Below are 11,842 nucleotides of genomic sequence, written 5' to 3' on the forward strand. Positions count from 1 at the left end.
GCTCCGGCGCCAACAGCGACAAGGCCTGCGGGTGTTGTATTCCTCTTGAAGCGTCGCCTTGGACATCTCCTTGCCGTCCAACTCTTAGGGTGAATCCTTTCTTAGCTTCGGCGGCGATGCTTTGTGTCATTACTCACCTGGGGGCGTCGCTGGTGGGGGTCGGTTTTCCTCTTGCACGGTGGTGGGTTTCATGTGCTTCTTCTGGGCTGCTAGCTCGAGGCGTTTAGTTGCACTTAGTGTGTTTTTAGTGTTCTCGGTTTTCTTTAGATCAGCTTATGAGGTTCCCCTCAATGCCTTTTATCGGGTCATTTTGTACCGGTTTGGTTGTTTATGCCTTTACCTATAAAGGGGGCGAAAGCTTTTTGAGAGAGAGAGAGAGAACGATTCGTGAAACCAACTGTCCTTGATGGCCCATTACAATGGCACGCATGGTGACCGATCTTGATCAAATTTAGTCGACCAACGCCTATTACTGCCCTTTTTGTAAGTGTTATCCTGCCTTCTACTCCCTCCATTCCAAATTACTTGATCCATATTTACCTAGACACGGATGTATTTAGACACTAAACAAGTATAGATACATCTGTATTTAGACAAATTCAAGTCAACTAATTTGGAACGGAGGGAGTATATAATAAAGCTATGGTACGTAATTTGTGTACTCTTGAGAAAAGATGATTACGTTCTATATTTTCCTATCTTTACAGTGACATACATCTTAATAAATCAATTATCGTGCGGTAGGAATATGCACACGCGCACCAATACGTCCATAACTTCAATCAAAGATTATGTTCAAATAATTAATGTTTAACACGCTAGGGCACCAGATCGATAGCAGCCAGAGGGTTTGCCGCCAGACCCAGTCTACTCTCGGCTACGGATCCCATCGTCATCATTATTAGATTATCATAGTATAATAGGCGAGCCAAGCATGCACGCACCAACATGTTTCTAAATTCATCTGGGAGTACTATTACTCATATTCATGCATCTTAGACCTACCATACCTCACCTGATGAACGCGCTTACACCTGATGATCCTAGCTCGAACCAGTCCATAGCCTATATATTTCGACATAGTGGCATCAACGATCTTACAGCACATTCCATCGTGCAGCCATTTCTCTCTGCAACTTCTTTGGATCCTATCAAAATTCTCTCTAGTGCTAGCTTCTAGCTCCGATCTTTTCAGTTAGCTAGCTAGTTTAATCCATGGGGGCTAAAGTTCTTATCCTGGTCACCGTGGCCGTGGCCATGCTCAGGATGGTACTCGGCGCCAGTCACACGGTGGGCGCGCCGGCCGGATCATGGGACCAACAGACCAACTACACCCTGTGGGCTTCGAGAACTAGGTTCATCATCGGTGATGAGCTCCAGTTTCAGTACTCCACCACCGTGCACAATGTTGTGGAGGTGAGAAAGGCTGGGTACGACGCCTGCAACAGCTCCGGCCCCATTGCGACGTTCTTGACCGGCAACGATGTCGTCCCACTTGCAGCCATTGGGACGCGGTACTTCATCTGCGGGATCCCAGGGCATTGTGGTGCCGGTATGAAGGTTCAAGTCAACGTCAGGTTGAAGGCAGTGCGGACAGTACAACGGTGCCGAGGGACGGGGAAGCGGCTCCGGTGCCGGTTTGAGACTGTATTAAGCTCGGCCACGACGGGTGGCATTGATCAGTCTGTGCTGGCGCGGCTTGGTCTGGCTGTTGTCGCGACTGGTCTCGTGTTGTTCTTTTAGTGACCGACGATTGTGGTGCTTTTTTCTTCTTGATGCGTTGTGCATGTTTATTTGTGTATTATAAATCAGTTCTTTTGCTAAATGTAATTTCTTGCATTATAATTGGATTTAACTTATCTTATTGCAAAACCAAACTATAATCAAGTGTATATAATCATGCAATAAATAAAGGGCAGTGCTTGGTGCTGGTCGGCCGGCCCAAATTTTCGGTCGATCGCGCACTAGCCGTCAGATGCAAGCTGCGTAGGCCGTCTGATTTGGCTGCTCAGCTACTTACTCCCCACACCTTGCGCATCGTCGCCCAAACACCTTTCCACTCGTGCAGCTTGCAAGTGCCCCCCCCCCCCACCTCTCGGGCAGCATCGCACCTCCTGTCGCCTCGGTCCCTAGCACCATGCCACGTCGGCAAGATGCAGTATCAATGGCTTCTACCACGTTGATGCTCACAATTGACCCTCGCACTAGTTAGAGCAAAAAATCTCTTGCTCCAGCATTTGCATGCGCTGGTTGTAACATCTCGCCGGCAAGCCGGTGCTCACCGTCGCTGATTCCAACATCTATAGTCTCTGGTTCCAGCAAATGCGCGAGCCGGTTCCATGAAAAGGACTTCGCCTAGGGCCCATCGGTTCCAGCAAAAATGCGCAGCTTGCGGTCACCACCGTTGTAGCTACTCTGATGACTGCTTGCAAAAAAATTGCCGATGGGTCCCAGCACCTCGCCAAGCTGCTAGAAGCATGGTTGCACGGTCGGCGCCATCGTAGCTTGCGGAAACCATGGTTGCGCGGTCACTGAGGTTTTGCAGCTTTTCTCCTGCCCCATTTCAGCATTCACACATGTCAATTCTAGCAAAAAAGATGACCGAATGCAGCATCTATTGCCGTCGGGTTCCCGGGAAGCACCACAGCTGGTTCCAGTGTACTCACCGACTGGTTCCATTAAAAACTATGGCCGGATGCAGCATCGCGGTGTCCCCTTGTAGCTTTTCTCTTTGGCGAGTGTAGCTTTCCTCCATTGTTTTTCTTTTAAGATGGCAGATTTATGATTTTATCTTCGCAGCTATAAGGGGCATTTACTTTTACGTTATCGTATTAGAGAAAAGGGCTCATAGATGAGTTACAAAAAGGATAATATTTAGTATAAATATTTTTCCTATTTAGCTTTGAATTGTCATTTACCTCGCAAATGTTATAACCTCTCCAGGGCGGACCTTGTGAGCCTGCTTCAAATTGTTCTCTTATGAGAGTTTTTCTCTATATTGAGCTAGCTTCCATTCCCCATCATATTTTCAGTTACTACTAAGTCAGCTAGCTAGTAGATCCATATTTAATCCATGGGAACCAAAGCTCTTATTCTGATCACCGTGGCCTTGACCATGCTTGGGACGGCGCTCGGTGCCAGCCGCACCGTGGATGCGCCGGATGGGTCATGGGACCTTCAGACCAACTACTCCCAGTGGGTTTCGAGAATCAAGTTAACCACCGGCGATGAGCTCAAGTTCCAGTACTCTGCCGCCGTTCACAGCGTGGTGGAGGTGAGCAAGACGGGATATGACTCATGCAATGGCTCCAGCCCCATAGCGACTTTCCCGACCGGTAATGATGTTGTTCCGCTTGCCAATGTTGGGACCCGGTATTTCATCTGCTGCGTCTCTGGGCACTGCGACGCCGGCATGAAGGTCGAGGTCAACGTCAAGTCGAAAGAAGTGCGGACAGTACAACGGTGCCGACGGATAGGGAACCGGCGTTGGTGCCAGTCTGAGAAAGTATTAAGCTCAGCTGCGGCGGCTAGCATTGAACAATCTACAGTGGCCCGGTTCGGTCTAATAGTTGTTGCGGCTGGTCTTACGTTGTTATTTTAGAGTGAACGATGATTGTGGTCCTTTTTTCCTTGTTCGGTCGTAGTATGGTCCCTTTGTGTATTAAATTTATTTTTTTGTTAAATGTAACTGCATTCATTATAATTGGCTTCAACATATCTTCTTGCAAAAACTCAAATAATAACCAAGCGAGTAACCATGAAATAAATTTATCAAAGATGTGTTGAGTAAAATGACATTACATCCATCCATTATATACAACAGAAATTCAGGCAGAACTAATTTCGTCTAGATAAGTAACATGATTTTTAAGGCGAAACAGTGGGCTAAACAGCCACTGCAACATTTTATATTATTGGGAAGTGTATGTACACAATGGTTAGAGATGGGCATAAAAAGAAGATAAATGAAGAAAACGAACCCTAACAAACTGAGCCAAAAAAAGAAGCAGAAATTACAAGACTTCAGCTCGCCAAGCTTTGAAAGCATTGCCATATTTCGTTTTCATCTTGTGTCCCAAAATCTGCTTGCTAAGAAACAGAAATTACAAGAGTTCAACTCGCCAAGCCCTTGTTCATCCTGTTACCATCAAGCTAAAATCATCAACTCGGGACCCCTTACCCGAGATCCGTCGGATTTAACCCCGACACGTGCTACGTGGCTTAGCTCTCCGTCGAGAGACGTGGTGGCGGGTGTTGACGGTGTACCTTGACGCTATGGGTTGCGAGGTGCACGGTGATGGGTGATCCTGGCGTAGCAGACGACTTCGACGGAAGCTTTGCCCTAAGCTGGATCTGGTGCTCCCATTCCATCGTGGTGGGGTCCCTGTTAGAGTTTCGTCGATGTGGTGGGAGCTATGGTCGAGCGAAAGCTTTGCGCTCCGGCGCCGGCGGCGACAAAGCCTATGGGTGTTGTATTTCTCTTGGGGTGTCGGCTTGGACCTCTCCTTGTCGTCCAACTCTCGGGGTGAAACCTTTATTAGCTTTGGCTGATGCGGCAGTGGCGACGCTTTGTGTCGTTACCCTCCTGGGGCGTCGTCGGTGAGGGTGGGTCTTCCTCTTGCACGGTGCTGGGTTCCATGTGCTTCTTCTCGGCTGCTAGCTTGAGGCGCTTAGGTGCACTTAGTGTGTTTTTAGCATTCTTGGCTAGTATTACCGATTTTCTTTAGATCAACTTTTAAGGTTCTCCCCAATGCCTTGTATCTGGTCATTCCATATCGGTTTGGTTGTTTATGCCTTTATCTATAAAGGGGGCGAAAGTTTGTTTCGAGAGAGAGAACAATTCGTGAAATCAACTGTCCATGATGGCCTATTACAATGGCGCGCATGGTGACCGATTTGACCAAATTCAGTCGACCAACAAGTATTACTGCCCTTCTTGTATCTGTTATCCTTCCTTCTGTATAAAAAAGGTATGGTACGTAATTTGTATACTCTTGAAAAAAGGTTATTACATTTTATTTTCCAATTTTTACAGTGACATACATCTTAATAAAGCAATTGTCGTGTGGTATGAATATGCACGCGCGCACTAATATGTTTATAACTTTAATCAAAGATTATGTTCAAATAATTAATGTTTAGCACGATCGGGCACCGAATCGATAGCGGCCTGAGGGTTTGCCGCCGGACCCGGTCTACTCTCGGCTACGAATTCCATCGTCGCCATTACTAGATTATCATAGTATAGTCGGCGAACCAAGCATGCATGCACCAACATGTACTTAAATTCATCTGGTAGCACTATTACTCATATTCATGCGTCTTACACCTACCATTCCTCACCTGGTCAACCTACCATACCTCACCTGGTCAACGCGCTTACACCTGATAATCGTAGCTTGAACCAATCCATCGCCTATATATTTGGGAGTACCTAGAACTCATCTAGATGAGACGTAATTTGGTCTCATTCACCTGAAAAACAAGAACGGATACAACCCACGTCAGCACACACGCATCTTATAGCACCACATCTAATGGCTATAAAAGGTGAATGAGACCAAATTAAATCTCATCTAGATGAGTTCTAGCAAAACTGTATATATTTTGACATAGTGGCATCAACGATCTTACAACACATTCCATCGTGTAGCCATTTCTCTCTGCAACTTCCTTGGATCCTATTAAATTTCTCTCTAGTGCTAACTTCTAGCTCCGATCTTTTCAGTTAGCTAGCTAGTTGATCGACATTTAATCCATGGGGGCTATAGTTCTTATCCTGATCACCGTGGCCGTGGCCATGCTCAGGATGGTGATCGGCGCTAGTCACACGGTGGGCGTGCCTGCCGGATCATGGAACCTGCAAACCAACTACACCCTGTGGGTTTCGAGTACTAGGTTTACCATCGGCGATGAGCTCCAATTTCAGTACTCCACTACCGTGCACAATGTGGTGGAGGTGAGAAAGGCTGGGTACGACGCCTGCAACAGCTCCAGCCCCATCGCGACATTTTTGACCGGCAACGATGTCGTCCCACTTGCAGTCATTGGGACGCGGTACTTCATCTGCGGCGTCCCAGGGCATTGCGGTGCCGGTATGAAGGTTCAAGTCAATGTGAAGTCGAAGGCAGTGCGGCCAGTACAACGGTGCCGAGGGACGGGGAAGCGGCTCCGGTGCCGGTCTGAGACTGTATTAAGCTCAGCCACGACGGCTGGCATTGATCAGTCTGCGGTGGCGCGGCTTGGTCTGGCTGTTGTCGCGACTGGTCTCATGTTGTTCTTTTAGTGACCGACGATTGTGGTGCTTTTTTCTTCTTGACACGACGTGCATGTTTATTTGTGTATTATAAATCAGTTTTTTTGTTAAATGTAATTTCTTCCATTATAATTGGATTTAACTTATCTTTTTACAAAACCAAACTATAATCAAGTGTATATAATCATGCAATAAATAAAGGGCAGCGCTTGGTGCTAGTCGGCCGGCCCAAATTTCGGTCAACCGTGCACTAGCCGTCAGATGCAAGCTGCGTAGGCCGTCTGATTTGGCTGCTCAGTTACTTACTCCCCACACCTTGCGCAGCCTCGCCCAAACACCCTTCCGCTCGCGCAGCTTGCAAGTCCCCCCCCCCCCACCTCTCAGGCAGCATCGCACCTCCTGTCGCCTCGGTCCCTAGCAGCATGTCACGCCGGCAAGATGCAGTATCTATGGCTTCTACCACGTTGATGCTCGCAATTGACACTCGCACTAGTTCGAGAAAAAAATCTCTTGCTCCAGCATTTGCATGCGCTGGTTGTAACATCTCGCCAGCAAGCCGGTGGTCACCGTCGCTGATTCCAACATCTACAGTCTCTGGTTCCAGCAAATGCGCGAGCCGGTTCCATGAAAAGGACTTCGCCTAGGGCCCATCAGTTCCAGCAAAAATGTGCAGCTTGCGGTCACCACCGTCGTAGCTACTCTGATGACTGCAAAATTTTTGCCGATGGTTCCCAGCACCTCGCCAAGCTGCTAGAAGCATGGTTGCACGGTCGGCGCCATCGTAGCTTGCGGGAACCATGGTTGCACGGTCACTGAGGTTTTGCAGCTTTTCTCCTGCCCCATTTCAGCATCCACACATGTCAATTCTATCAAAAAATGACCGGATGCAGCATCTATTGCCGTCGGGTTCCCGGGATGCACCACGGCTGGTTCCAGTGTCCTCACGACTGATTCCAACAAAAAAAAACATGGTCGGATGCAGCATTGTGTGTCCCGTTGTAGCTTTTCTCTTTGGCGAGCGTAGCTTTCCTTCGTCGTTTTTCTTTTAAGATGGCAGATTTATGATTTTATCTTAGCAGTTATAAAGGGCATCTATTTTTACGTTATCGTATTAGAGAAAACGGCTAAGAGATGAGATGAGTAACAAAAATGATAATATTTAGTATAAATATTTTTTTCCATTTAGCTTTGAATTTTCATTTGCCTCACAAATGTTATAACCTCTCCAGGGCGGACAGCCTGCTTCAAATTGTTTTCTTATGAGAGTTTTCCACTATATTTAAGGTGTACTTTGTGGTAGTGTTTGGACGTAAGTACCTGGTTGAAGCCAATGTGCCCAAGGTATAGTTCCCCACTCAGGACCGCAGAGATTACCCCTTGAACAGGAGAACTCTACTAAAAAAAGAAACAAGAGCATCTCCAGGAGAAATGGTTGTGATAAAAAATTCTCTCTCCAATCCATAATAAGTGTCGTGGTTTATCTCAAATGTATAGTACATATATGGCAACTAATTACTAGTGGAATTACCTTTCACTACCAAAAACTGGGACCAACTATAAATCCTCTTAGCCAAATATGATTTTAGCTATATGACAACTGTGAGGCGCCCTTACTATGAAGACTATGCAACTTCTGAATTTGGTCAACACAACATATTATTAATAGTGAATTTGTGTGAATTTTGACAGCGACATACATCTTAATTATTATTTTTAGAAGAAACTTAATTAATTATATAATTATTTGCCGTACCGATGTAGTATATGTGCGCACCAACACGTTTGGAATGTTTAACTAGAGAATATGTTGGATTAATTTTTTTTTAGTATGCTCGTGTGGGCATCCGGATCGATCGAGGACAAGGTCTACTGATAGCTACTGATGATTTCCTAACTAATTGTTTAGACATGGTCTGCTGACAATTTCGTTACTAATCGTTTTCTCCCCAGGCCCGGTCTACCGACGGCTACCTATCTCATCTTCCTCATTGTTAGTTTTCTATTAAAGCTATGGAGCCAAGCATATATAATAATATCAGTTTCAGGAGCTAACGTGCATGACGTCATTTTCATGTATTTTTGACGACCTACTCTGTCACCTGGTCAACGCGCTTACACCCGATGATCCTTCTTAACACATCCATCGCCTATATATGTCAGACACACTAGTATCAATGATCTCACAACACCATCCATCCTGCAGCCATTTTCTCTTTAGCTTTCTTGGAGCTTGTGATCATTAGTTGATCAGACAACATAATCAATTTTCTCTCTAGCGCTAACTTCCATCCCCCATCATATTTTCAGTTACTACTAAGTCAGCTAGCTAGTAGATCCATATTTAATCCTTGGGGAACAAAGCTTTTATTCTGATCACCGTGGCCATGACCATGCTTGGGATGGCGCTCGGTGCCAGCCACACCGTGGGTGCGCCAGACGGGTCGTGGGACCTTCAGACAAACTACTCCCGGTGGGTTTCGAGAATTAGGTTCACCACCGGCGATGAGCTCAAGTTCCAGTACTCCGCTGTCGTGCACAACATGGTGGAGGTGAGCAAGACGGGATGTGACTCCTGCAACGGTTCCAGCCCCATAGCAACTTTTCCGACCGGTAATGATGTTGTTCCGCTTGCCACTGTCGGGACCCGATATTTCATCTGCGGCATCTCCGGGCACTGTGACGCCGGCATGAAGGTCGAGGTCAACGTCAAGTCGAAAGAAGTGCGGACAGTGAAGCGGTGCCGATGAATAGGGAACCGGCGTCGGTGTCAGTCTGAGACAGTATTAAGCTCAGCTGCGGCGGGTGACCCGGCTCGGTCTGATAGTTGTTGCGGCTGGTGTTACGTTGTTCTTTTAGAGTGAATGATGATTGTGGTCCTTTTTTCCTTGTTCGGTCGTAGCATGGTCCCTTTGTGTATTAAATTCAATTCTTTTGTTAAATGTAATTGCATTCATTATAATTGGATTCAACATATCTTCTTGCAAAAACCCAAATAATGACCAAGCGTGTAACCATGAAATAAATGTATCAAAGATGTGTTGAGTGCAATGACATTACATCCATCCATTATATACAACAGAAATTCAGAGCTAAATTCGTCTAGATAAGTAACATGATTTTTAAGGCGAAACTGTGGGGTAAACACCCAGTGCAAAATATTATATTATTGGGAAGTGTATGTACACACTGGTTTGAGATGAGCCTAGAAAGAAGATAAATCAAGAAAACAATCCCCAACAAACTGAGCCAAAAAAGAAGAAATGAAAATTACAAGACTTTAGCTCACCAAGCTTTGAAAGCATTGCCATATTTCGTTTTCATCTTGTGTCCCAAAATCTGCTCGCCAAGACACTAAAATTACAAGAGTTCAGCTCGCCAAGCCCTTGTTCATCCTGTTACCATCAAGCTAAAATCATCAGCTCGGGATCCCTTACCCGAGAGCCGCCGGATTTAACCCCGACACGGGCTACGTTGCTTAGCTCTCTGGTGAGCGATGTGGTGGCGGGTGTTGACGATGTACCTTGGCCCTGTGGGTGGCGAGGTGCACGGTGATGGGTGATCCTTGCGGAGCAGATGACTTCAATGAAAGCTTTGCCCTGATCTGGATCTGTTGCTCCCATTCCATCATGGTGGGGTCCCCGTGAGAGTTCCCTCGATGTCGTGGGAGCTGTGGTCGAGCGAAAGCTTTGCGCTCCGGCGCTGGCGGCGACAAAGCATGCGGATGTTGTATTCCTCTTGGGGCGTCGCCTTGGACCTCTCCTTGCCGTCCAACTCTCAAGGTGAAACTTTTCTTAGCTTCGGCTGATGCAACGGTGGCGACGCTTTGTGTCGGTACCCTCCCGGGGGCGTCGTCGGTGTGGGTGGGTCTTCCTCTGCATGGTGGTGGGTTTCATGTGCTTCTTCTCGGCTGCTAGCTCTAGGCGCTTAGGTGGACTTAGTGCGCTTTGAGAATTTTTGGCTAGTATTACTGATTTTCTTTAGATCAGCTTATGAGGTTCTCCTCGATGCCTCGCATCGGGTCATTTTGTATCGGTTTGGTTGTTTATACCTTTATCTATAAAGGGGGCGAAGCTTGTATTGAGAGAGAGAGAACGATTCGTGAAATCAACTGTCCTTGATGGCCTATTACAATGGCGCGCAATGGTGACCGATCTTGACCAAATTCAGTTGATCAACGCCTATTACTGCCCTTTTTGTATCTGTTATCCCGCTTTCTATATAATAAAGCTATGGTACGTAATTTGTATACACTTTGAAAAAGACGATTACATTTTATTTTCCTATTTTTACAGTGACATACATCTTAATAAATCAATTATTGTGCGGTTGAAATATGCACACGCGCACGAATACGTTCATAATTTTTAATCAAAGATTATGTTCAAATAATTATTGTTTAGCATGCTCGGGCACCAGATCGATAGCAGCCTGAGGGTTTGCTGCCAGACCCAGTCTACTCTCGGCTATGGATCCCATCGTCACCATTATTATTAGATTATCATAGTATAATAGGCGAGCCAAGCATGCACGCACCAATTTGTATTTAAATTCATCTGGGAGTACTATTTCTCATATTCATGCATCTTAGACCTACCATACCTCACCTGATCAACGCGCTTACACCTGATGATCCTAGCTTGAACCAATCCATCACCTATATATTTTGACATAGTGTCATCAACGATCTTACAGCACATTCCATCGTGCAGCCATTTCTCTCTATAACTTCCTTGGATCCTATCAAATTTCTCTCTAGTGCTAACTTCCAGCTCTGATCTTTTCAGTTAGCTAGCTAGTCGATCTGACATTTAATCCATGGGGGTTAAAGTTCTTATCCTGATCACCCTGGCTGTGGCCATGCTCCAGATGGTGCTCGGCGCCAGTCAAACAGTGGGCGTGTCGGCCAGATCATGGGACCTGCAGACCAACTACACCATGTGAGCTTCGAGAACTAGGTTTACCATCGGCGATGAGCTCCGGTTTCAATACTCCACCACCATGCACAATGTGGTGGAGGTGAGAAAGTCTGGGTACAATGCCTGCAACAGCTCCAGCCCCATCGCGATGTTCCTGACCGGCAACGACATCGTCCCACTTGCATCCACTGGGACGCGGTACTTCATCTGCGGCATCCCTGGGCATTGCGTCGCCGGTATGAAGGTTCAAGTCAACGTGAAGTCAAAGGCAGTGCGGACAGTACAACGGTGCCGAGGGATGGGGAAGCGGCTCTGGTGCCTGTCCGAGACTGTATTAAGCTCGGCCACGAAGGCTGGCATTGATCAGTGTGCGGTGGTGCGACTAAGTCTGGCCGTTATCGCGGCTGGTCTCGTGTTGTTCTTTTAGTGGCCGACGACTGTGATGTTTTTTTCTTCTTGATGTGTCGGGCATTATTTGTGCATTGTAAATCAATTTTTTTGTTAAATGTAATTTCTTCCATTATAATTGGATTTAACTTATTGTCTTGCAAAACCAAACTATAATCAAGTGTATATAATCATGGAATAAATAAGGGCAGTGCTTGGTGCCGGTCGGCCGCGCACTAGCCATCAAATGCAACCTGTGTAGGCCGTCTGATTTGGCTGCTCA

At 46.4% G+C, this 11,842-nt stretch overlaps 2 protein-coding genes and 2 pseudogenes across 2 annotated transcripts; all 4 read left to right on the forward strand.

Moving 5' to 3' along the window:
• The first annotated feature begins 1,215 nt into the window (after positions 1-1,215).
• Positions 1,216-3,512, forward strand: LOC119316359. The gene is given in 3 exon segments (XM_037590694.1): positions 1,216-1,733; positions 3,142-3,451; positions 3,453-3,512. Coding segments are annotated over 3 exon segments (888 nt in total).
• Positions 3,513-5,758: 2,246 nt separating this feature from the next.
• Positions 5,759-6,286, forward strand: LOC119316436 (mavicyanin-like). The gene has a single exon (XM_037590780.1). The coding sequence runs from the start codon at positions 5,759-5,761 to the stop codon at positions 6,284-6,286; it is 528 nt and encodes a 175-aa protein (XP_037446677.1).
• Positions 6,287-8,557: 2,271 nt separating this feature from the next.
• LOC119316519 lies at positions 8,558-9,112 on the forward strand (annotated as a pseudogene).
• A 1,959-nt stretch (positions 9,113-11,071) lies between these two features.
• Positions 11,072-11,842, forward strand: part of LOC119316598 — a 2,233-nt pseudogene continuing 1,462 nt past the window's right edge.

Source organism: Triticum dicoccoides, chromosome 1A (assembly GCF_002162155.2).
Source record: "Triticum dicoccoides isolate Atlit2015 ecotype Zavitan chromosome 1A, WEW_v2.0, whole genome shotgun sequence".
NCBI lineage: Eukaryota > Viridiplantae > Streptophyta > Magnoliopsida > Poales > Poaceae > Triticum > Triticum dicoccoides.